A 27,856-nucleotide genomic window follows, 5' to 3' on the forward strand; every position below is an offset into this window, starting at 1 on the left:
TTAGTAGTATCGCAATTGTTGATTGTGTTTTGTTGTTGGGTATGCATGAAGCGTATGAAAATAAACTGTTAGATATAGGCTTTTAGTATGAAAGGATGAGAAATGATTTCCATGGCGGGAGTTTGTTTCATAACAAGAAACGCTTATCTGGCGTATATATTAAATTTCAATCCTGGTATCTATGATGAGTTTATTTACCCTGTTTTACATTTAGAGTCCCTCAGGTTTTGTTTGCTACCTTGGCTTGTCTCTTCCTTAATTGGAATTTTGTGCGACCATAATACAAGTGAAAGGTTTAGCTAGAAAACCAGGCAAAATGCATCATTTGTTACAAAAAAGAATGCCTGTACCAAGTAAGCATCGTTGACAATGTAATGGAATTTGATGCGACTGTCATACAAATGAGAGGTTTAGCTAGCTATAAAACCAGGCAAAATGCTCCATTTGTTACATAAGAAAATGTCTGTACCAAGTCCGGAATATGACAGCTGTTATTCGTTTGATGTGTTTACGCCTTTGATTTTTTCATTTGCTTATGAACTTTCCGTTTAGAATTTTCCTCGGAGATTGGTATTTCACTTTTTCCTACTCGATTAACGAGATTCTAACATCGGTATACTACTGTCATTTTAACTTCTAAAATAATCAACACAAAACAAATAGTTTGTATGTGTTTAAATAATGAATAAGTTAATAAATAAATACAACACATGTTATGTGTGATCATATTCAACATTATTCATGACTGACCAGTTAAATATGACCAAAGCTTTTTTTAATAGATGTTTTTAAATGGACATCTTAAAGAAATGTATTGATTAGTCAATATTATAGTTCTACAATTTTCCATTTATGGTTTATTGTCTACTCGTCTGGGCAAGGTGCCAGCCAACATGGTCGTCTTTCTTCATGAGTAAGTTCATAACATTCGTCCTCTTTTATGCACTGCTGCCTCCTTTCCGACCTACCGACACCACATGTTGTACTGCATGCACTCCATGGACCCCATGCGATATTTTCTTGAAAAAAATAAAATCATACAAACATGTACAGGTAGCTTACATTCGAAATAGAAAAAATGCAGAATTGTACTACTAGTATATTATAAAGAAGGGAGCAACCATCTAATTTATTTCTTATATCATTTTTGAATCTCTTATTATTCAAATACATTTTTTTGTGTATAAAATTAAATTTAACGATTAACGTGAAGTGAAAATAAATATTGTAATGTCGAGCCGGATTGTGGTATTATCGCGCCATCTTGTTTACATTGGTTAAACATAGAAGTTTGTTCATATATAGTTGTCTATCGAAAAAAATAAACAACGTCAAGAACATTTTCCATGAGTCCCCTCAACCAATCATATCAACGTATTCTCTAATATACAAATCACATCAGAATTATGAACAAATAATTCGGCTTCATTGTATGTCAAGGCAAAGGGGCGACTAAATGATTTTCAGGGGAGGATAATTTTTAAAATGAATATACCATGGCCTGGCCAAGGATAAAAATAAATATTATACCATGAGACAAGATGCAATTCAAAATGCAGGAAACACTTAAAAGTGAAAATAAAATACAATTTGATTCTTGCCCCGAATATCAAATGGTCGTTCCCTACGTCTTATATATTTTATTGGCACGGTAAGCTTCATCGAGAATCAAAATGAAATCTGAAGTACCAGTAATATCAAAAGTATTGTTTGTCAATTTTTCTGCAGATTGTTACAGTAAAATATCAATTTCTGGTCAAAATATGAAGCTTTTTTTCGAGTGAGCGCAGCCAAATAATGTGTTCAAATAGGCTTTATACTTTGACAGGCAACTTGAATATTACATTATGAGAATTTATTTCATATCGATTAAGAATAAGCTTCTCTTATTGGATAACTAAGGACAACATGACATTCTTTATTCTTCATTAATAATTTCCATCGATATTTAACAAATTAACACCCACAAAATACGGACCTGAAAACCGGTCGTTAATGGACTTTTACATGTTAATGACCGGTGGGGTGTGGTTCATCTTTTAAATAAACTATTTTCCTGTTTTCAATTTTTTATTGAAGTTATTGATTTGTTTATCATTAAAATTATATGTTTTTGCAAATTATGAAATTATAAAAACAGACTTTATTTTGTATTCATATATATCACAGGTATTTACTGAAATGTTTAGTAATTACGTGTAATTCCTAATTTCACCTATTTACTGTAAACATATATACTAAAAAAATGCAATTAAATGAATTGCAGTGACTTATCTCTATCACTTTGACTGGTCTTCACTCTTTCCTTACAATACAAGAAAAAATAATTGTTAACTGTAAGTCTTGTACCAATTTGTTAGAAAAAGGTTGACAAGTTGGTCTTAAAATGAATATTGCCTTTGAAAACGAACATAAAGACTCACGACTCATTTTTATCATGTTTTTGCCTATAAAATACCTGATTTATTTGAAGTAAGCTGACTTACATCTTCAGTATTTCTGTCTTTGCCAATGGCTGTTGGTAATACTTCTAATTCTGATTGTTCCAATTCTATAATGAGTAACTTGGCTTTAATGTATTCTTCCTTCATTATGTAGTTTAATATTGAGTCAACCTTCTTCCTTAAAACTTTCGATAGGGGTCTTAGTCTCCTTTTTACTTTTTTTATTAAAGCGTTTGCCTTTTTTGTTTGCAAATTCTCTTCCAAAGCTATAATAGATGCTAAACTAGATGCTATCCTTTCATGCGAGTTTAATCCTACCGGTCTTTTCTCTTTTCCATTTGTTTGCGTATTTATCTCTTTCAAAATTCTTCTCATCTTTGGTTTTCTTTTCAAATGTTTGTTATTTTTGGGAGAATGTTCCTTCCTAGAAGCCAATGCAATTGATTTTGATATCTTTGGTGCCCTTTTATCTTGAATTTCTGTTTTCTTTTCTAATTTTGACTTTTTGATTTTTACTTTGGGTATTTTTAATTTTGATCTCTTTGAATCCTTTGCATGTTGACCTCCCGTTTCTTTTTTTAGTTCTAAAACTTTATTCTTGTGTTTTGTTGCTTCAGCTGACTTTGATGACTTTTTATTTTGACTGCCCGTTTCATTTTCAATTTTTGCTTCTTTCTTTTTATTTTTGGCCATCTTAACTAATCTCTTTGATGTTTTTTTATTTTTATTTTTCGCTACATTTTTTAATTTTGATTGATTATTTTTCTCTTTGAGCACTTCATTTGATTTTAATCTCTTTGAAGCCTTTTTATGTTGACCTCCGGGTCTTTTTTCGCGTTCTAAAATTTTAGTTTTATGTTCTTTTGCTCCAGTTGATTTCAAACTCTTTGAAATCTTTTTATTTTGACTTCTCGTTTCATTTTTTAATGTTTTAGTTTTATTATTATCTTTGGACGTCGTTGTTGATTTTAGTTTTCTTGGTGCTTTGTTATCACTTCCTATTTCATTTTTAATACCTGGAATTTTATTTTGTTCTTTGGTCACTTTGTTTGATTTTACTGTTTTTGAAGCCTTTCTATTTAAACTTCCTGTTTCAGTTTTTAATTTCGCATTTTTGTTTTTCTCTTCGGTCTCTTTAGTTGATATCAATCTTCTTGGCGCTTTTTTGTTTTGAACTCCCGTTTCATTTTCCATTTTTGCTTTTTTATTTTGCCCTCTCATCTGTTTACGACTAGCCGTCTTTTTTCCATGTATACTTATGTTATCTAACGTGGCAAACTCTCGTTCAACCTGCAACTTCAAAATAAGATGTCTTGCTCGAAAGAATTTTTTCTCTTCAATGGCTTGAAAAACTGCACCAATTTTTCCTTGCAGATCTTTTGGATAAGTTTTAACTTTTTTTCTTTCTGCATTTATAGCTGTTTTTGCATTTTCATAGTGTTTACTTTCCTGCATCGAAGTTATTGAAGTAAGTTCCGAAATTGTTCGATCTATAGGATCTATACGCTCCTTAATTTGTGACTTCTGTAAATTTTGTGTACTAGATGACTGTTTAATTTTAGGATTTGTCATATTTTTTTGACTCCCTGATTTTGATAAATGTTTGTTGTCTTTTGTGTGTTTTCCTGTTCCCTCTTTGGTTTCAGTTGATGCTTTTTTATTTCGACTTCCGGTTTCATTTTCTATTTTCAAATCTTTATTATGCTTTTCCCTAGCTATCAATGCCCTGTATCTATTTGTCTCATTTTTTCTATGTTCTTGACTTCCTGATCTTGAAAGATTTTGGTTGTCTTTTGTCTGTTTTCTCTTTCCGTCTTTGGTAAGTACGTCTTTAGTTGATACATTTTTTTTACGACTTCCTATTGCATGTTCTATTTTTGTATTTCTAATATGTTTTTCCTTGTCTATCAATGCTCTGTGTCTATTAGTCTCATATTTTCTATTTTCTTTACTCTGTTTGACTTCATCGATAGGAGTTTTTTCTTGTTTATGCTGCACGCTTTGCTTCCCTTGCAGTAATCTTCTATTGTGTCTGTTTGTTAATTCTAATTTATAGTTACCCGTAGAATTCTTTAAAGGGCTGAGTTTTTTCCCAGATAGAAAAATATTGAACTTTGGCCTGACTATAAGTGTTATGTTACCAGGGAGTTTCTGATACAATTCAAGGTTATTTCTGTTGTGGTTCGAGCTTGCTTCCAATTTGTATGGACTGTCGTGTTTTCTGTGGTATATTGATCCCAATTTTTTAGGTCTAGCAAACATTTTATGTTGACTGTCATTCTTACTGTGGTGCGAGCTTGCTATCGACTTGTTTGGTATAGCAGAGGAATGACTTAGTTTCTCAATCTTCATGGTTCCATTGTGTTTTGTATTTAATGTATGATTAGCTGTCCTTGATTTAGAATAAACCCTTCCTTTCATAGGTTTTCCAGACTTTATACCTTGCTGCTTTAACCTATTTGGAAAATTGTCCAACAAATATGAAGCTTTTTTGACTTTGTCATTTACAATGTTTTTCAGAATTTTGAATACAACAAATCTATATTCCGGATCAGGATGATGTTTTGCGATTTTTACCTCAGACATTGTCAGCTTATCAGCAACACGGTTATGGAATTTATCACCCCTTGATTTAAGTTGCAATATTCGGCGAAGTCTTGATACAGTATCCGATTTCCGTCGCACAATCGATCTTCTTCTCCTGTTCTTATTATGATCTTCCTTTTTTTCAAATGATGGCAGTGTTTTAAGTTTTAACAGTTTAATTACACTCATCGCTTCTGTAATTTTTTTCTTTTTTAAAAGATCTAAAATAACTGAGATTGATTTGTGATTTTTAAATGCAGGATGTTTTTTCTGAAAATTTTCTAAATGATGGCTTGTTGCCGAAATGGATTTGTCCCTATCTAATCGACCAATCATGTCCTCTAGAAGTACTAAGCTATACATGGTATACATCCTGTCTTTTTCATTGATTGGCCCGTTAACTAAATTATGTAGACTTTTGTTCTTCATTCTGCTTTTTGCACCCTCTAGTTTCGTATATAGTATTTTAGTCGCTACAGCTGCTCTACTGCATTGCTTATTTTTTAATAATAACATTATATGTTCTACCATTTTTATATTATGGGTAAGAAAGCTGTCAGTGACAGTGTCATGTATTTTATTTTCAGTTTTGTTTATACTTGATTTGTTGATTATGTGCTCATGACTAATTTCCGGCACGGTGTTCAAAAGTTTTTCAAATAAAGCTGTTGTCATATCAATGGCTTTGTTTCTATTACTGAAGATAATCGTAAGAATATCGATTAACTCTTTTTTGTTTTTCAGATTTTTTGCAGTAATGTTCAGTATTTTATCATAATCACGTGAGACCATTTCTCTAACGCAGTTCCAAAAATGCCACATCTTGTAGTTTACATAATCTTTAAATCTTGCTAAAAACCATGCAGTCCACAAGTCGCTGTCCTTTGCAACTAAGCTTTCAATTAACTGTTCCGCCTGTGTGGTTTTATTATTTTGAAGATGATCTAAAATATTTTTCATTTCTTTTTGGAATCGTGCATCTCCACTCGATTCGAACATTAATCTTTCATGTGTTATCAAGCGCGTAGCATTAAGATATGGTCGTTTTGCTCTTAGCTCTTGTATAATATGTTTAAGTCGACTAGGTGTGTTTAAGTAAGTTATTCTTTGAGTCAAACTTGTATGATACGTTGAGCTCCCTGCACCTTGAATAGGCAAATTACTGTTCTTGGTTCTATTTTGGTTAACTTTCTTCACTATATTCCGATACAACAAACTAGTTAATGCAGTTGCATGACTACATTTGTTCTTTTCAAATAAGTAAATAATACTCTCAATCAATTTTCCGTAATCTGTTTTGTCATACCTTGTAAGAAAGTCGTCATTTACCCTGTTCTGGTTGTTTTCAGTCGGCATGTTCCTTGTATTCCCGTCATGTGGAACCGTATGATCATTTGTCTTTTTCTGTATTGTACCAGTCGACCTGTGCTTGTTCTGCCAGTCATGTGGAACCCTATGATCATTTATCTTTTTCTGTATTTTTTTAGTCGGCATGTTCCTTGTATTCCCGTCATGTGGAACCCTATGATCATTTGTCTTTTTCTGTATTGTACCAGTCGACCTGTGCTTGTTCTGCCAGTCATGTGGAACCCTATGATCATTTATCTTTTTCTGTATTGTACCAGTCGACATATGCTTGTTCTGCCAGTCATGTGGAACCCTATGATCATTTATCTTTTTCTGTATTGTACCAGCCGACATGTGCTTGTTCTGCAAGTTATGTGGAACCCTATGATCATTTGTCTTTTTCTGTATTGTACCAGTCGACATGTGCTTGTTCTGCCAGTCATGTGGAACCCTATGATCATTTGTCTTTTTCTGTATTGTACCAGTCGATATGTGCTTGTTCTGCCAGTTATGTGGAACCCTATGATCATTTATCTTTTTCTGTATTGTTCCAGTCGACATGTGCTTGTTCTTCCATTCATGTGGATCATTTTGATTTGGCATTTTGTTATGTAAAGCAGTTGTAGCTTTTTGAGACCAGTTCATAGATCTCTTTATTCGCCGGTAATTTTTTTCATATCTTCTCATTTTTCTAGGTTCCTTTTCATCCTTATATGTTATATTATGTTCTATTATGCTTTTACTTTTCTGGTTGCCTTGCAAATTATTTCCATCTCCTTGTCGTCGATTTGTTAAACCCTGGAAAACATAAAATGTTGAGAATTGGTATGAATCTCGAATATACGGCCAAATAAAAAATATATGTATGTTTCTTATTACCCTACCCTCCCTCTTTTTAAGCTAAACACTATCATTTTTCATGTTTAATGGACCGTGAAATTATGTAAAAAATTTAATTTTTTATTATAATTAGAAAGATCCTACCATATGGAACATGTGTACTAAGTTTCAAGTTGATTGGACTTCAACTGTATAAAAAACTAACTTGACCAAAACCTTTAACATGGAACTCGCACTTTCGTTTTCTATGTTTAGTGGACCGTGAAATTGGAGTCAAAAGTCTTATTTGGCTTTAAAATTAGAAAGATCATTTCATAGGGAACATGTGTTCTAAGTATCAAGTTGATTGGACTTTAGCTTCATCAAAAACTACCTTGACCAAAAACTTTAACCTGAAGCGGAACAGACGGACGAACAAACGAACGGACGCACAGACCAGAAAACATAACACTACACATATGGGTATATAGCGAATTATTTTGTTAATACACTCACCACTAAAAAGTAGAATACAAAAATACTGAACTCAGAGGAAAATCCAATCGGAAAGTCCATATAAATCACATGGCAAAATCAAATGACAAAACACATCAAAAACGAATGGACAAGAACTGTCATATTCTTGACTTGGTACAGGCATTTTCAAATGTAGAAAAAAGATGGATTAAACCTGGTTTTAAAGCGCTAAACCTCTCACTTTGATGACAGTCTCATCTAATTCCGTTTTATTTACAACTAAACAGACATAATAAATAAAATAGTCAAAATATGGGTACAGCAGTCATCATCGTGTAACAATTTTAAAAGGAACAATTTGACAGAACACAAAAAACATCTATCTACAAACACATTCATTGATTCGCGATGTTAGCATACAGAGTTAAAAAATCAAAGTATGTAAGAATAAATTTCAGAAATAGTCCGAGATTTAAAATAGTCCAAAAGTTATATAGAATTTATAAGAATCCACAAATAGGTCATTCCATTACGTCATTGAATAATTTTGACGTTTGTGTTTCAACGTATTTTCTAATTCATAATAGAAATATATCATAATGAAATATAATAGAACAATATCATATAATATTGACGGGATCTTTAAAAGTACAGAGTCACGTTATAAAAACCAAAGAAACAAAAAGTTGCATATACAAGATACCCTCTCCAAAAGCAAAAATTAAAAAAATAACAATATTCCGGAACGGAAACTACATTAAAGACTCACTTTAAGATATATTCGAAATTTGCATGTTTCATATTTCATTTATCAATCCTTTTGCATAGGCCTTAAAATATGTCCATTAAATAAAGTCTAGATACGATCAAAAGTTCTGTTAAATAGTACAATTATTTATTATAGAAGAGGGACGAAAGATACCAAAGGGACAGTCAAACTCATATATTTTATCGAAAAAAAAACTGACAACGCCATGGCTAAAAATGAAAAAGACAAACAAACAAACAATAGTACACATGACACAACATAGAAAACTAAAGAATAAACTACACGAAACCCACCAAAAACTAGGGGTGATCTCGGGTGCTCCGGAAGGGTAAGCAGATCCTGCTCCATATGTGGCACCCGTCGTGTTGCTTATGTGATAACAACTCCGGTAAATAGTCTAATTCGGTAGGTCACATTCATGAAACGGAAGGAGATTGTAGTCAACCAAATCGTGATGGCGTCCGAAAATTTACGAAGGGATGATTTCAACTTCACCATTTGGAACTCTTTGTTTAATAGCTTCCTTGTGAGCAGCAACCCTCATTCAAGAAATTATGATAGAAAATGCAAGCACGGAAATATCGTATCAATTGGGAGATATATACCCCGTATGCAAGCTCATAGAACTTTTCTTATAAATACAAATGCTCATAGAAAGTTTTATCGTTATATGTTTGTGGAGATTTCGATTTAATATTGAGAGTAAGCAGGCCACTGCAAATGAAAAAAGAAATGGAGATTCATAAGCCTCTTTTAACATAGAAAAATAAAAATAAAGGCAACAGTAGTATACCGCTATATTACAAGTTTATATGAACCGGTTCTTAAAATGACGATTGGTGCTTGATCTTCTTTATATTTAATCTTCAGAGACTACTAAGTAGTTCCAGACTTTTGATTTTGACTTTTAAATAAAGTAACCTGTGAAGTTAAAACAGCAAGTTCCTGTTTAACTTATATGTTCGTGAGAGGAAAACCCCAAAAATATTCAAATAGTCTCATCTCGCACTCAGCAGCGGACTTAACCTGACCTACAAATAGGTCGCAAATAAGACGAGATTTCCAACAAAAATGCATTAATAATTTTAAAGTATTAACACATGCTTTTTTATTATATTTTATGAGAAAAAAAAAATAATTACGAAAACCGAGGAAAACAATGCTATTAGTTTAGACACATATCTACACCTAAATTGATATCCTGCTCTTAACTAATTTGTTTTTATTGTGGCAGCTTATTTTGAGTTTATTACTCTTTGATGATAAATTATGATTTACTTTTTTTTGGTCTTGAACACTCATCTATAGATGCTATAGAAACATATGTGTTTTACAGTCTCGTTCACGTTTCTGTATATCAACTTTTTACGCTTAACAAAAGCTTAATTTTCATGTATAGATAACATGTTAAAACATTTGTACATATCTTCAAAAGACTTTTCATTGACGCTCTAATAAAAAAAGGTCAAAGGTCAAATAAATTACAAAATTGAAGAGCAATGAAAAACCGAAATTACAAAATGTTTTTCCAAATACAGCCAAAGCAAGCTTCTACTGGGGTAGAAAATCATTAAAATTTCGAAAATTTCAAGTATTGTAAACAGTTATCATGGTTATAGGGGGAGGGTTGAGATCTCAAAAAACATGTTTAACCAAGCCCCATTTTTGGCCTTTGTTAGTCTTGTATGATTTTTAATTTTAGTTTCTTGTGTATATTTCGGAGTTTAGTTTGACGTCCTTTATCACTGCACTAGTATACATTTTTATTTACGGGGCAGCTAAAGCAAACCTCCGGGTGCGGAGCTGCATTGAAGAACAATATTGGTGGCCTTCGGTTGTTGTCTGCTCTTTGGTCGGGTTGTTGTCTCGTTGACACATTCCCCGTTTCAATTTTCAAATTTAGTTAATGTAATGGATACTTATTATTATCTTATACATTGTAGTAACCTTACTTACGTGTTCAGTCTCTCTGTCATTTCTGTTGTCTGTTGGTGATTCTTCTGGATGTTCCAATTCTATCACGAGTAATTTAGCTTGAATGTATTCTCCCTCCAGTATGTACTTTAAAATAGAGTCAATCTTCCTCCTGACAACCTTCGAAAATGTTTGCATTTTCCCTCTTACTGTTTTTATCAATTCGTTTGCTCTTTTGGTTTTCTTGTTCTCTTTTAAAGTTATAATAGATGATAATCTAGATACCATCATTTCTAGAGGGTTTTTTTCTTCCGTGCTTGGATTATTTTGTTTTCTTTTTTCTTTTCCAACCGTTAGCTTGCTTTTCCAACTTATTTGCATATTTGGTTTTCCTTTCAAATGTTTTTTTGTTGTTGGAATATTACCCACTCGAGAGGTCATTTCAATTGACTTTGATATCTTTGGTGCCTTGTTATTTTTTGTCGGAACATTACCCACTCGAGAAGTCATTTTAATTGACTTTGATATCTTTGGTGACTTTTTATTTTTTGTCGAAACATTGCCAACTCGAGAAGTCATTTCAATTGACTTTGATATCTTTGGTGCCTTTTTGTTTTTTGCTGGAACCTTGCCAACTCGAGAAGTCATTTCAGTTGACTTTGATATCTTATGTGCCTTTTTTTTTTGACTTCCCGTTTTCGTTTCATTTTCTATTTCTGCGATTATATTTTTTTCTTCAGCCAATTTATTTGAATTTAATTTCCTTGGTGCTTTTTTATTTTGACTTCCCGTTTCATTTTCTATTTCTGAAATTGTTTGTTTCTCTTCAGCCTGTTTATTTGAATTTAATTTCCTTGGGGCTTTTTTATTTTGACTTTCAGTTTCATTTTCTATTACTGAAATTTTATCTTTCTCTTCAACCAATCTATTTGAATTTAATTTCCTAGGTGACTTTTTATTTTGACTTTCAGTATCTTTTTCTATATTTTCATTTTTTTCATTATTTTTAGTCGGTAATATACTTTTTCTTGTCGGTTTAAGATTAGAAGTCTCTTTACCTTTTCTAGAATAAAAGTTTTCTAACGTTTGCAACTCTCGTTCAACCTCTAATTGCAAAATAAGGTGTTTCGCTTTAAAGTAACTTTTCTCTTCAACTGCTTGAAGAATCGCACTAATTTTTCTTTGTAGATCTTTTTGTAAACTTTTAACTGTTTGTCTTTCTGCTTCTATAGCTGCTTTTGCATTTTCATAGTGTTTACTTTCGTGCATCAGAGTTATTGGAGTGAGTTTAGAAATAGTTTGATCTATATCTATTTGAGTAGTTGTTGCTGACATTTTTTTTTTCTTATTTAGATGCTGGTTTGTATTTACATATATTTCTCGACTTATCTCTTTGGTGTTTTCGGTTGGCTGTAATCTTCTAGGTATTTTCCTATTTTGACTTCCCTTTTCATTTTCTTTTTTTTCCATATCTGTCAATTTCCTGTAGCTATTTGTCAGGTATCTCCAATTGTCTTGCCACTGTTTGACTTCATTGGAATCAATTATTTCGTTTTTATTCGGCAATATCTGCCGTCCTTGCGATGGTTTGTTATCGTGTCTGTTTGTTAATTTCTTTGTATTACTGCCTCCTATATTTTTCGTGGATTTGTCTTTTTCTCCAAATAAATTAATATTGATATTCTGCTTGAATGTAAGAGTTATGTTACTTGGGAACGTACGGTTTAATTCAAGATTATTGTTGTTGTGGTTCGAGCTTGATAGTGGCTGTTTTTCATTCGTTCCATTGCGTTGCTTGTTAAATGAATGATTATTTGTTCTTGATTTAGAATGTTTCGTAATTTTCATACCTTTTGGATTTAACCAATTTGAGAAATCGTCTAACAAATATGAAGCTCTTTTGTCTTCCTCATTTACAATATTTTTCAGAATTTTAAATACAACGTATCTATATTTTGGATCAGGATGAAGTTTCGTAATTCTTAATTCAGATTTTGTAAGCTTATCAGCTAAACGGTTTAATCTTTCCACACCAAATGATTTAAGCAACAATATGCGGCGGAGAATTGATACAGTATCCGATTGTGGTACCGTCGATCTTCTTCTCCTATTTATCTTAGGTCTCAGATTTTCAACGGACGGCAGTGTTTTTTGCCGCAACAGCTTTATTAACCCCAGCGCTTTTGTAACCAATTTCTCTTTTAAAAGATGTAAAATACCTCTAATAGCACCATGATTTCTAAACATGTGATGTTTTTTCAGAAATTCTTCTAAATGATGACTTGATGACGATATTGATCGACCCCTTTCTAATCGATCAACCATATCCTCAAGATATATTAAGCTATACAAAGTCTTCTCCTTGTTATATGTTTGATCATATTTTCCCGGTACATTATGTCCCTTTATTAGATTTTGTTTTGGCGAAGTGGGCATGTTATTAATTCTGCCTTTTAAATCCTTCAGTTTCTTATATAAAATTTTCATTTGTACAGTCGCTTTGTTGCACTCATTGTTTTTCAAAAGATTTATAATATTTATTAACTGTTCTATATTTTCAGCAAGAAAGCTGTCGGTATGCAGTGTATCCTTATGAGAATCATTAATAGTACTGTGCAATGCAAGTAGTTTAAATAGATCTGTTATCATGGCATGAGCTTTGGTTTCGTGGTCAATCACTTTAAGAATGTCTAATAACTCCTGTTTGTGATGCAGATTTTCCTCCTTGATGCTTTCTATTTGTTCATAATCCATCGATGCCAGTTTATCATAAAATGGGCCCATGTTCTTTTTCTTATAACCTTTTACATATTCAATAAATTTTGATAAAAACCATGTCGTCCTTAAGTCACTGTAGTGCGAAAATAAACTTTCAATCTCTTTAATTGCCTTTCCAGTATCTCGTAAGGTCTTTTTCTCTAGATCATTTATAATAATTAACATGTGTTTTCTAAAAAACTCATCTTTCAAATGGTTCGTATAATTTCTTTCACGTTTAATCTGTTCATCAATATGAGTAACAGGCATAGGTTTTGTGTAGTAAATTTCTGATATAATATGTTGAAGTCGAAGAGGTGTGGTCAAGTAAACTGACTTTTCAGACAAACTAAACATATTTGTAAATCTTTTCATTCGTCGTTGATGTTTTTGATTTGCTTGAAAACGGTTAAAGTTTTCATTTTCTAATTGCAATATTGTAGACCTTCTTGTCCTATATCCATTTTGTTTGGTCAGAATGGGATCTGCAAATTTTGTGTTCTTGGTTTTATTATTGTTCACTTTCTGAATTACTTTCTTATACAACAAATCAACCAATTTACTTGCTTTACTACATTTGTTATTTTCTAAGAAATAGATAATGCTTGTAATCAATTTTTCGCTACCATGTGTTTCATAAACCTTAAGAAAGCCGTTTCCCTCCTCTGTCTGTGCTGTTTTTATCCCCTGGAAAACATCAAATGAGAAGCATTTGTTATAATTCATTGATTTTACTAAACAATTGCCAATGATTCAGATAGATATATAGATGAAGGCTGGCCACTACTCTGTTTCACAATAACAAGCTCTTTAAAAATACTGTAAGAAAGTGATAGTATATTGATAAAGGAACTAAAAGGGCATAAAACATCATTTAACAGTCCGTGTGCTTGTTTTCGAGATATAAACCTTACAAAATTTGACTGGAAATGATTCTCTCTAGATCTTCCAAGACCAAGAAATAGCATGTAAAGAAAAATCTGTATTTTAGTGATCCATGGAATACTCCTCAGTTTTTTTCGATTTTTACTTCGTTTTTTTTATCAATGTGAACATTTCATAGTGTTTCTGGTGTCAGAATTCCCATTCAAAATGGCTTGATCCGCACCTAGGTTGAAAAGAATGAACAAAAAATTTATAAGCTGGACAGACATACCCATTTTAAAATCTCTACTTTCTTCTAAAACTTGTGGGACAACCAGTGGCAAACATGCACCCAAATAAAGTAAGAGATAATATTTAAGTTCTCCAGAAGAATAATCGATTTCAGTAACACAACTGTACTGACAACAGCCTACCATTAGTATAAGTGTCCTTTTATAAGAAGTTGCTTTATTTGCTAGCATTTTTTATCATTTCAGTGAAAAATATATCTTTGCAATTGTTAATGGAGAATTTGAATGTGAATCCACCTAAGGAAAGCTGTCCTATGGTGGCCGTACCGCGTTATCGCTTTTTTCGTCCTTCAAACTCTATAGGTCAAAAACGGTAAAACGCCAAGACGAAAACTAACTATCCACCTGATTCCTTCTTCGAAGATATATGATTACATTGTCTTACATAATGAATAGTTTATACCAATCTTGAAAGAAGAACCAGTGATTCAATTCAATAACGTCTTAGCAATTTCGTGTTTTTGTGATTATATTATTGATTTATTGAGTCATGTTTAACTCAGTACTATTGTTCTTTATCATGGCTATCAGTTTTTATTGGCGGATGAGGCCGGAGTGCCAGGAGAGAACCACCGACCTCAAGTGAGGGGAATTCGAACTCAAAACCTCGGTGTTGCTATGTATATAGTAGTTCGACTTTTTAGACCACTCGGCAACCGAGGCCCCCACCAATATTGAAAGGAGAACCAAAGATTCAAATCAATCGCGTCTTTCCTATTTCGTATTCTAGTGATTACAATACTTACACCAAGTTCCCTTTTTCTCCTACATTTAACCGCGCCAATATGACATGTTGGGTGAGTGGCCTTGAGCTCGCTTTTATCGTGAAAAACTTTATCCCTTGGGTCGTCTACATCCCTCTCTATACCACTGGGATCATCTGGGCTGGGTTCATTGGCTGGACGACTCGGTTCTGAAAGTAAAACAAAGTAAATTTATGATTTGTTACTTTAGGGGCATTTGCTCTGCTGTAAAATTCATGTTCACCGATTTGACTCAAATTCTCATAGTGTATTAAAATTGAGAATGGAAATGGGGAATGTGCCAAAGAGACAACAACCCGACCATAGAAAAAAACAACAGCAGAAGGTCACCAACAGGTCTTCAATGTAGCGAGAAATTTCCGCACCCGGAGGCGTCCTTCAGCTGGCCCCTAAACAAATATATACAGTTCAGTGACAATGAACGCCATACTAATTTCCAAATTGTACACAAGAAACTAAAATTAAAATAATACAAGACTAACAAAGGTATATGAATACCATACCAAAACGTATATATCCAAATTACAATCAGAACTTAACAGTTAACAAGAGGCTGTAATAACGACAGCAAACCGGATTTATTAACATTTACTTGTGTCCTGGCAATATCACAAGAACCATAACTGATGAATGCTGAAAGTGAAAATCGTCAATATCAAATTTGACCTCCATTTTGTAGTCAGTATCAACATATTAAAATTTGAAAAGCTTAGATTGAATGTTCATTAGTAAATGCAACAACGTGAATGGAAACACTATTTTACGATCTTTCAAGAACCATAACTCCTGAACGGTAAAAGTCAAAATCGTCATTATTGAACTTGACCTCTATTTTGTCATCAGTAACAACATATAAAAATTTCAAAAGCTTTGGTTGAATGGTTTATGAGAAAATGCACGGACATGACTGTAAACACCATTTTTCAATCTTTCAAGAACCATAACTCCTTGGTAGAACAGTTCATGCGTAAATGCACGGACACGACTGGAAACTCCATTTTTCAATCTTTCAAGAACCATAACTCCTGAACGGTAAAAGTCCAAATCGCCATTATTGAACTTGACCTTCATTTAGTTGTCAGTAACAACATATTAAAATTTGGGAAGCTTTGGTAGAACAGTTCATGCGTAAATGCACGGACACGACTGGAAAATCCATTTTTCAATCTATCAAGAACCATAACTCCTGAACGGTAAAAGTCCAAATCGCCATTATTGAACTTGACCTTCATTTAGTTGTCAGTAACAACATATTAAAATTTTAAAAGCTTTGGTTGAACGGTTCATGAGTTAATGCACGGACAACATTTGATTGCCGCCCGCCCGACCGACCGCCCGGCCGCACGCTGTACATCCCCAAATCAATAACCGACATTTTTGTCACAAAAATCCGGTTAAAAATTGATGAACTCGATAATGTATATCAGAATTTCGTGTGTCTGTTAGTCTAGACGCTATCTAATTAACAATGGAGATGACCTCCAAAGAATGTCGACGATCACATAACCCAAATAAACATAAAAATAAATATAAATAGATAGCCACTTCATGCAATAGTATTTATTCTTGGTCTGTTTTATTTCATGTTATAGTTTTAAAAAATAAGTGAAATATAGTTTTAAACTGTATACGAATGTGTTGTGGGTCGAATCAGTCAATGAAATGGATTACCTATAGCTTTGTTTCATTTTCAATGTTGACATTCTTTACCTTTTAATGGATAAATACGACTTATTCATGTATAACCAATCTGTAGCTAATTAGTAAAATTTCAAATTCACATGAATACAGATTCGAGTATATATTTGATAGATGTTTTTCATATTCAACCTTAAATTCCTTATAGACCATTTCAGTTAAAATTTCGAACTTATAAAACTAAATTGAACCGAATCAAGTAGACACTTGAGTTTTTAAAAAAATGTCGAAAATCTTTTTTATAGATGCATTTCTAGTTTCAGGCCGAAATTAGCCCTTTATACCGGACCCTCTCCTTCCCCATGAATAGTTGATTATGGTAGGTGCAAATAATATGGATCTTATTTTTGTGCATAAGGAAAAAAAAACATTCCACAGTAGATAAAAAATTGGTCTTCAAGTACTAAAAAAAGTCCTTCCTATGTCCTCGATTGTGAAGTCACGGAATGCCATTTATCATCAGATTTTTGTTCTTGTCGTGAGTAAAATGACGGGTGAAGCTGAACTGTTTTACTATCCTAGAGCACCAAAGTTAACCCATAATTTAGTTTTAAATGGGTTCGTATTGCATAAAATTTTCTTTGGCTTTGAACAGTTTTATTCTCCATGTATGTCACGATTGTTCTACGAAGTATAAAGTACACCATCATCTCAGAAGTCTATGACTCTGTATTGACATGATTTATAACCTTTTTTAATATGTCTATGAACTATTAATAATAAACTTATCATAGATACCAGGACTAAATTTAGTATATACACCAGACGCGCGTTTCGGCTACAAAAGACTCATCAGTGACGCTCGAATCCAAAATTATTAAAAAAATAAGAGTCCGGCCCCTTCATGTCAAGTAAGCCTCACATTGATTCGGCTACTATTTTGGACGTTCATACTTGGGGTGATTTCAGAAAAACGTTTTAAAAGAGCAGATGCATTGGATTAACAATAAAATGCTATATTCTATATCATCTCGTCCTAACAAAGAGGCTTAGAACGTCTTTGAAACTCGTCGAAATAATGAAAGAATAAACAAGTAGTCATATTGATATTTTACTTTTTATTGTATTTGAATTTCTATGTTGTGATGTTACACTATTATATCAGGTTAGGGATAAGGTTGGCACCTGTTAAAACGTCTGTCTGTACCTTGCCTAATTCAGGAACTTGTAATTCAGTGGTTGTCTTTTGTTGATGTGATTCATAAGTGTTTTCCGTTTTTTATATATTTTTATATATAGATAAGAACGGTTTGAACGGTTTTACACTAGTTTTTTTTAGCCCATTATAGCTTGTTGTTTGGTTTGAGCCAAGGCTCTGTATTGAAGGTCATACTTTGACCTATAATGGGACTCATACCACATCTTCTTATATATCTATTAATACTTTGTATTGATACTTTGTGGTATCTTACCTTCTGCTGATTTTGAAGTTTCCTTTTTTCCTTTGGCTGCTGGTGAACTATCTTTTTTTCCTTTGGCTGCTGGTGGTGCACTTTCCTTATTTTCTTTTGCTGATGGTGGACTTTCCTTTTTTCCTTTGGCTGCTGGTGGTGCACTTTCCTTATTTTCTTTTACTGCTGGTGGACTTTCCTTTTCTTCTTCTTTTGCTGTTGGTGAACTTGTGCTATCCTTTTTTGGTTTTGCGGTCTGTAATTGAAATGCAAGAAATTAAAAACTAAGTTCTATTTAGATATTTACTGACAGCAAAAATTGTAAGAAAATATAATTTGATAATTTTATGCACATTCAATACGAATTTGAGCACGCAATGATTAAGCATGGTTTACCAACTCTATAGATATTCTACATTCTATTTGCATGCGTCAATTGATTGATTGAATAATATTGAAATTTTGATTATCATTAATCGTGGACATGAGTTTTTTTAATCCGATGAAAATATCGCCTACCATGCAAGGTGCAAGGTGAAGGAACAATAAAAGAGCCATACATATGGAACATTTTGCATACAAATTTGCTCATTTTTCTCATTGAACTTTTACTAAAAAAAATAGAAAAAAAGATGCATTTATCTCTTTTATTTTCGAAAATATGCCTGATTGAATTCTCTTAAAATAGAAGTCTAAGATGATTGTTTGTATAGAAAGCACATAATTACATAAATCGGCGGAAATCGTTCATTATTTGTCTTAAACACATCAAATATCCAAGTTCAAGTCAATACATCTATGTTAAAACATATAAATATATGTTGATGATAAATACTGGAGTAAATCAATTAGGGGAAAGTAAAATTACAAATATACTGAACTCTAGGAAAATTCAAAAAGGAAAGTTCCTAATCAAAGGGCAAAATCAAAAGCTCAAACAGTAAAGGCCCATCACAGTTTTAATGAATATTTCAAATTTGCACATAATGTTTGGAATGTACAAGTTTAAAAAATGAATAAATTTATAAAAAATAAATAATTTTCAGTTTTCTTTCATTGGGTCAAATATCTTTTGCAAATTTTTACCAAAATCTGACCCATAGCCAATTTAGTTTAATTTGTCCATTATCCAGCCGACTTTTACTTGACCTTAAGGATGTACCTAGGTGAGGTTTTGGAATCTGTGTCAAATGTTCGGACTCCTTGGTGTTTTTCAATACAATATAATGTAAAATATTTTGCCCCATAACACCCATTTATTTTTTCACATAAGACTTAATAGCTCATGAAAGGTCATTTATCAAAATTTTAGAAGATTCTTGATTTTCTTTCTTTTGTTTTGAGATCCAATAATAACAATGCAAATATAAGGTAAAAGTCAGAGTCTGCCTTTTCCGGCCATATTTTAAATCTCAAATATCTCGAAAAGGAGGTCCATGACCTATCAATATTTTTTGCTTATTTTTATCCTTAAATGATGCTCTACCAGCTTATAGTATCAATTTTAAATTCTTAATTTATTAATTTTCACCTAACCTCACCTAAGTACATCCTTAACACCAGTATTCAGAGTACGAATTCATTTTTAAAATATATTATTCGTGGTAATTGATTTATAGATTACCGAATGCTGATATCACTGAAATCAATTTGTTTATGCCGATGATTTATTATTTGGAAATAATTTTTACTTACTTGTCCTGGTATAAACAGACTCCATATGAACAAGCAAATCAAAACTCTCCTTACAAACTGTAAAAAAAAGTTTATTCGAAAACTTTATCAATTATTTGTATACATTGACGAAAATTAAATTTTGAATAAGTGGATCTGGCACCTCATTTCGGACTAGATACAGTCTTCCAGACATACGACAAGTAAAGGCACAGACCAATGTCGGAAAACATTGTCTGGCTTTTCACATTCTCCTAATAAATTCTGTTTGAGTTATATCCTAAAGGAAGATATCAAAACCCAAAAGACAAATGACATCAAGAATAAAAAGAAAGACGCCAGTTCAGAAACTACTACACTTGATCCAATCTAACATATCGAAATAATAAAACAGTTTATGTAACAAACCAACAAGTACTTGAATAGACGACAAATATTTCTCTAAAGGAGTGACAAATACAATTTACGCATTATAGAAAAAATAACATATAGAGCTAAAACATACAGACTTATTTATCGAGTAAATAGATACAAGAATACCATGTAACACAGATCAATCAAAACCGCGGCCAATCACGTGTTGCGGGAGAGTAACGAGGCAGTACTGGTTGTTCATGGCAAGTTCAAAAACAGTGATAAGTCGCAATTGACGGTGCCATACACGAATGAAAAGGACGGGGTTGTGCACGAGTCACGTAGAACATATATCCATGGTTATCTTTACAATAAAGGATGTTGAGTTTTATAATAGACAACACAATCATGATGTCACCCGTAAAACTTTCGAAGTGTTCAAGTGATGAGTTTAACCTTACCACAAAGTTCAATATTTTCATTCTTAGTTAGGCTATACACTAGTACAAGTGTTTTGGAGCCGTTTATAACTTGCTTTTCGTAAGACTATACAAATCCTTGGTCCAGGCTATTCCTTAAAAATAATTTTATCTCTATGAAATTTATGTAGACTGTTGCTATAATAATGAATCATATTTGTTTTTATTTATACTATTTTGTACATAAATGTGGCCACTAGTTTGCAAGTTTGAATTGTTTTGCATTTGTAATTTCGGGCCTTTTATAACTTAATATGTGGTTTGAGGTTTGCTCATGTTAATTTTTATTTCATTTTGGTCTCTAGCGGAGAGTTTGCAATCATATACCACATGCATCTTATTTATGAATAAATTATAAGGCTCCGTGTTTAAGGCCGTACTTTGACCTAATATGGTTTACTTTTTACAAATTGTGACTAGATGGAGAGTTGTCTCATTGGCACTCATACTACATATTCTTATATGTATTAGCTGCAACTAATCTGTATGCAGTATGCGGGTACACCTAGCATGTTCGGAGCTTCATGGCTTCATGTACAACAGTTCAAGACAGATTCCAAACAAAACATGAAAATTTATAAAGGACATCCTAAATCGCGAATTTAAATAAACCCATCATAGATACCAGGACTAAATTTAGTATATACGCCAGACACGCGTTTCGTCTACAAAAGACTCATCCGTGACGCTCGAATCCATAAAAGTTAAAAAGGCCAAATAAAGTACGAAGTTGAAGAGCATTGAGAACCAAAATTCCTAAAAGTTTTGCCAAATACAGCTGAGGTAGAAAAGCCTTAGTATTTCAAAAAATTCAAAATTTGTAAACAGTAAATTTATAAATATAACCATATCAATGACAATTCATGTCAGCACAAAAAGTGCTGACTACTGGGCTTGTGATACCCTCGGGGAAATAAATCTCCACCAGCAGTGGCATCGACGACGCGAAATTAGGTTCTGGTGGTTTGTTTTAAAATCACGAAAAAAAATCCGGTAAATTTACAATATGTAGTTCTATTTGTGGTATCCTTCGTTTAATGCTTAATAGAATAAAGGTGCGATCAACACATTCGCCAAACTTTGATTTATTCAATAAGAAATCATCATCTTTATAGAGCAATGTGATGTTAAAAGATAATCATAGCTTTATTGCATTCGATATGAGAAGCTCCTTTATGAAATCTGCCTCATACGAACAAAGACCAAAAGGTGTCTAGAAAAATATCAGTTTGTTCCTTTAGAATGCCGACTTTCTGTTTAAAACAAACAATTGAGGAAACGTAACACAGTTGTCAATTTTTGAAAATATAAAGTTTTAATCATTGTTCAGGATTTTAACGTAAGTAAGTGTTGTTTGGGTCTAATTAGGTTTTCATTTGATATGATTATATTGTTATTGTATTTATTTCTTTGTCAATCCGTTGAAATTATGTGACTCACACACGAAAACTACATTGTTATGCTCCATTTATGGGCATTGTGTTTTCTAGTCTGTGCGACCGTTCGTTCGTCCGTCTGTCCCGCTTCATGTTAAAGTTTTTGGTCAAGGTAGTTTTTGATGAAGTTGAAGTCAAATCAACATGAAACTTAGTAAACATGTTCCCTAGTATGATATGATCTTTCTAATTTTATTGCCAAATTAGAGATTTGATCCCATTTTCACGGTCCACTAAACATAGAAAATGATAGTGCATCCGTGTACTTGGGACACATTCTTGTTTGAGGCTGTGTCTGCTATGCACGCTTTATATCAAAAGGTCTCCGAGTATTGACGTGCTTCAAAGGGACAGACGAACGGACACAACTTGTCACAAGGAAGGCCGGACAGAGGGATGTAATTAATATTAATTATTCCCTATCTCGCGAACTTCAGATATAAAATGAGTGTGCTACTATTATGAGTAATTATGAATACAATAGGACACAAGGCCACCGAAAACTTATTTTTAGTTCAGTTTTGGTGGTCGGAGTGGACCAGGAGTCCAGGGCCGTAACTACATTGAGGCAAATGAGGCAAATGCCTCATGTAAAAAATTTCAAAAAAAAAAAAAAATGAAACAAAAGGTTGTTTTCATATCAAATTGTTTTCACGGAAAGTGTCTTGCAAGAAGCAAGTTCTCTTCACTCTCTGGTGTATCCCCTGGATGTTTTTCGTTATCCGTGTTTCTATTATCCTTTTAGTTTTCATAGAGTTGATGGTCTATTGTTTGTACTTCTGTGTTCCGGGTTTGTCTTTTGTTCATTTATTGTCCTACTTTATGACTATAGTCTTAGTGTTGATTTTCATTTGTAAACGTGGTTTTGCAATGTTGCATGTCCACCGATGTCCAGAATTGTGCGAGAAATATATTTTAAGAACATGCGATGCTACTCAGTGGACACAAAAAAGATTGTCATTTCTGCATGGATAATTGAAACTGATATCAAAGAATACAAAACAGTTTGTTTTATTGTAAATACTAAATAAAACTAGATAGCTGACATGGTTTGAATTAAAGTAAGGTCACATATTTCCCGGTATCATATAATTTGAAGAAAAAAAACAAGGTATTGCCATATATGACCTTTAACATTGAAAGGTTAAACTTGCATTAAGTCGTGTTGAGACCCTTTAACAGATAATAAAGAAGTATGGGGACATAATCGCATGTACAAAGTCAATGCATAGAAAAAATACAAATGATCAATGGTCAAAGTTTGTGTTCCTGCTCTTCATCTTGATAGTTGCCGGATGGTCTTCAACAATACTTTTAAAGAAGGCACTGGCTACGGTTACATGGAAATGTAACAATAATAAAAATATTATTGTTACATTGGGGACTAAATGCCGGAATGCATGGTTGGATAAGGAACCGGTTTATTACGAATGTAACAATAATTATTGAGGCTACGGTTACATTGCGTTATTGTTACATGAAAAACAGCAATGTTCGATGGGACTAGTAATATGTACTAAATAATAAAAGTTGAAGACATTATCTTATATATTTACAATACATACAAGTATAACATACAATTTTTTGATTTTTTATAGTACGTCCTCTATGGATTCTATAGGTATAGGGGAGGGTTGAGATCTCATAAACATGTTTAACCCCGCCACAATTTTGCGCCTTTCTCAAGTCAGGAGCCTTTGCATGGCCTTTGTTAGTCTTGTTTGATTTTTAATGTTAGTTTCTTGTGCATAATTCGGAGTTTAGTATGACGTCCATTATCACTGAACTAGTATACATATTTGTTTAGGGGCCAGCTGAAGGACGCCTCCGACGGGTGCGGGAGTTTCTCGCTACACTGAAGACCCATTGGTGACCTTCAGCTGTTGTCTGCTCTATGTTCGGGTTGTTGTCGCTTTGACACATTCCCCATTTCCTTTCTCAATTTGATACATGTATACAGAAGTTCACTGTGTTATTTCACAGTTAGCAAACTTTGCTTTTGATGTATCAATTTTTGGTAAGTGCGTTTGTATAGCTGTATGAAATTTGTGTCTTGATATTGTTTCAGTTTCGTTTCAAACGCATCCCATGCAAGTTTTAAATTTTTGACCCAAACAAAATTGGTAATAGGAATCTCTTCATCTTTTGTTCAAAGTATAATGACAGTAATACGAGTAGGTGTGCAGTTAAATACTTAAAAGTGAACAGTTTTCTCAGCCCGAGTTTTCAACAACAAACCATTGAACTATATGTTTCGCCTTTGGCACTACTAATTTGAAGTAGTATCTTTAAGAACATCAAATCCATTAATACCTAAAACTATTTAAATACCATTTGTTGAATAATAATATTTATTATTTATTATTATAACAAGTACTATTTAGTAGACATGAATGAAATAAGCAACAAAACTATATAGAAGATTTAAGTTTAATAAATCTAGCGTACATTGCTGTTTTTCATGTAACAATAACGCAATGAAACCGTAGCCTCAATAATTATTGTTACATTCGTAATTAATCGGTTCCTTACCCAACATTGCATTCCGGCAATTAGTCTCCAATGTAACAATAATATTTTTATTATTGTTACATTTCCATGTAACCGTAGCCAGTGCCTTTAAAGGATCATTAATACCGTAAAAGATCGTAAAACAGGGTGAAGATGACCCCTAGTGTGAACTTAAGCAGTACTAGAACTTAAAGTATAATAGTATTATACTGCAATGTCACTATATTTAAATCTAGTCATAAAAAAATCATCAAAGTCTAATCACAATACAAGACAAGAACAGACAGACAGATACGGTATTAATAATTATGAGAATTACGATTTTTGCTTTATCCTACATATCGGTCTTTTAATGTTGTCTCTAATACCTAAAAGTCTTAAATTACAATGAATCTTTGTTTTGCTCGTGGACCTGATTGTCGAACTAAATATCTAAAAATTAATTAAGCCGTTTCAATGCATGAAAGAGTTTGGGAAACGCTCAGAATGCACGATTTTGCGTTATTTTTCTCAGAGCTTCTGGCGGCCCAGACCCCTCGCCCAAATTTTCCCCGCTCTGCGAATATATTTTGCCTCACTATTAAAAGAGGCTAGTTACGGCCCAGCAGGACGCTGGAAAATGTGAACAATTTTAGAAATTTGAATTCTACACTGAAAGTACAGCGTCCTGACTCATCGCAGTCTCAAACTGTGACAAAAAAGACAAACCCTATCAAATGAAATTACAAAAATCACAGTCACGCTGGAGTAACTAAATACCTTGGCTAATCATACCATGGCTAGTGATTTAGATTAAGGTGATAACACATAAACAGTACCACAGTCCAAGCATTGATTTTATGCCAACTCGGATCAAAATCCATCTATTGAAAACATGAATGTTTATAATCTGACATTAATAAGACCAACAATGACTGATTCCAAGACAAAACAAAACAAAACTAATTAGATAAACTCGAAGAGATGAACTGAAGGCAAGTAGAAGACAGAAATAGATCGGGTGTAAGCAACGTGTGACCAACACTAGTTACTAGACATATGATCATCATACGTATCGTTTTATTTGGTTTTTTAAATAATGGTCATTATGTCCCATAGGTAGGATATATATATATATATGGAAAAAGAATAGAGGTGTACACACTCTATAATAAGGAGCCAAAGCAACGCCACTACCCAGGAAATGGAAAGTAACATAACAACAGGAAAAATGAAACAGTTGGTATTGGCAACTCTACTTAAGTCCATAGATTCTAGAAACAATACACATCTTAGTTTTATAAAGCTTTAAGTTAAGGACACTCAAGCTTATAAATGAATAACAAGCGGCAGTCTGATTACCTTATCTCCTTCGTTTTTGTAGCTCTTAAACGTTTAGATTAAGTTTCGGATTTTAAAATATTATTGTCTCGACCATCTCTGAAGAGACATTACTTGTCAAAATGTACATCTAGTCCAGCAAAATTTGTTGTTTTGTAACTGTGTTCTAGACGTTTTTACTGTCATTCATTTGCATGTATTTTTGATTAGTGAAATGAAGCAACAGGCAGAATATCAAACGGCACAGTGCCACTAAGTGTTACAAACGCACTAACAAACAAAAACAGGCAGGTACTTAAGAGTCTTACACATTAAAATTTTAACTAAAGTTAACATATACTGGATAATATCCCTGTATAGACTGATTTAACATGTTGCCCATGTCGTACTACATGTGAAGCCAAGTAGACGAAGATCCTATGCATACATATGTATAGATATAAGAAGATGTGGTATGAGTGCCAATGAGACAACTCTCAAATTGAGTCAATCTAAGTCACAATTTGTAAAAGTAAACCATTATAGGTCAAAGTATGGTCTACAACACGGAGCCTTATAATTTATCCACAAATAAGATGCATGTGGTATATGATTGCAAACTCTCCGCTAGAGACCAAAATGAAATAAAAGTTAACATCTTCAATTCGCAATGAGCAAACCTCAAACCACATATTAAGCTATAAAAGGCCCGAAATTACAAATGCAAAACAATTCAAACTTGCAAACTAGTGGCCACATTTTATATGTACAAAATAGTATAAATAAAAACAAATATGATTCATTATTATAGCAACAGTCTTCATAAATTTCATAGAGATAAAATTATTTTTAAGGAATAGCCTGGACCAAGGATTTGTATAGTCTTACACAATTTATTGAGGGGGTCCATCCATACCGTTTTTATATACCAGGCTTGTGTTGTAACTTTCAAATGACCAGTGGGCCAGTTTGTCACAAGTGAACTAGACGGCCAGTCAGTCTGCAGATGAGCCGACGGACTAAAAAAAATCTACGTTTGCTGACTCCAGCTGAGGGGGTCTCCAGCTGGTCATCAGGATAAAAAAAAACTATATAGAAAGTTTTTGGTGGGGTTCGTGTTGCTTATTTTCTATGTTGTGTCATGTGTGCTATTATTTGTCTGTTGTTTTTTTTTTTTTCATTTTAGTCATAGCGTTGTCAGTGTAGTTTTCGATCTATAAGTTTGACTGTCCCTCTACTATCTAAAGTACATTCGAAAAGCGTCAAAACTCAAGTTATCGATCTGGATCATAGGACGGCAGCTATAAAAATGAAAATGCCTTAGAAAAGATAACTATTGCAAATTAGTATCCGGTACAATACCAAAAGGACGCCTTGAACTATATTTCTCTTCTCATCAATGGTCACGGTAACTATTGTTTAAGATACTGTAGTTTTTTACAAGCATCCATGATCCAGCTGTTCTTCTGCCAAAAAAAATACAGCGTACGATAATCTGTTGACTAACGCATTTCCCTTATTTGTATTTGCCTGAATCCAAAGCTGCATGATTATCGCTTCTTCAATGCTCAGTGAAGACTCAGAGCTTCGCAAAATATTTCTTAGAAAAGAAGATTTAGTTTTCATTTACCATTTTATCTGTTCTTTCTTACAAAGTTCATCAGGGCGACCTTGTTTGCCGTGAAATAATCGTGACGTCACAACTTTATGATAAAGAAAAGTACCGAAAAATAACGTCAAACAATACAGCGAACAAAAGACCCAAAACTATCAGCCAGTAATATGCTTTAAAATCTAAATTGTATTACATTTCAATAAGAATATGTTAAGAATAGCTTCAAGAGTTGTATTCCCTTTTTAATGAGCGTGTTTTCTTTATATTGCATTCATTGACTGTAAATAATGTAAACATAGATATTAATCCGCGAAAGAGCAAAAGTTGAAAGAAATAATTCCAAATCA

At 33.0% G+C, this 27,856-nt stretch overlaps 1 protein-coding gene across 2 annotated transcripts; it reads right to left on the reverse strand.

The window, feature by feature from the left end:
* Positions 1–660: 660 nt before the first annotated feature.
* Positions 661–27,591, reverse strand: LOC143076089 (uncharacterized). Of its 2 annotated transcripts, none has more exons than XM_076251725.1 (7): positions 27,525–27,591; positions 19,837–19,893; positions 18,163–18,397; positions 15,035–15,201; positions 10,399–13,800; positions 2,487–7,175; positions 661–1,019 (listed from the first exon to the last, which is right to left on the reverse strand). In XM_076251725.1, the coding sequence occupies exons 1-7, from the start codon at positions 27,525–27,527 to the stop codon at positions 939–941; spliced, it is 8,634 nt and encodes a 2,877-aa protein (XP_076107840.1). In that variant the 5' UTR covers positions 27,528–27,591; the 3' UTR covers positions 661–938. The 2 variants fall into 2 exon arrangements, with proteins under 2 accessions (XP_076107840.1, XP_076107839.1); XM_076251724.1 differs by having other exon boundaries at positions 2,459–7,175.
* Between the last annotated feature and the right edge of the window lie 265 nt (positions 27,592–27,856).

Source organism: Mytilus galloprovincialis, chromosome 5, assembly GCF_965363235.1.
Source record: "Mytilus galloprovincialis chromosome 5, xbMytGall1.hap1.1, whole genome shotgun sequence".
Lineage (NCBI taxonomy): Eukaryota > Metazoa > Mollusca > Bivalvia > Mytilida > Mytilidae > Mytilus > Mytilus galloprovincialis.

What these genes read in the sequence shown, in the direction of transcription:
- LOC143076089 (XM_076251724.1), bottom strand. An exon ending in GTCTGTTTATACCAGGACAA is followed by an intron (nt 18,398 to 19,836) that starts GTAAGTAAAAAT and finishes TTTCAATTACAG; the next exon opens with ACCGCAAAACCAAAAAAGGA. An exon ending in ATGACAGAGAGACTGAACAC is followed by an intron (nt 7,176 to 10,398) that starts GTAAGTAAGGTT and finishes TATGTTTTCCAG; the next exon opens with GGTTTAACAAATCGACGACA.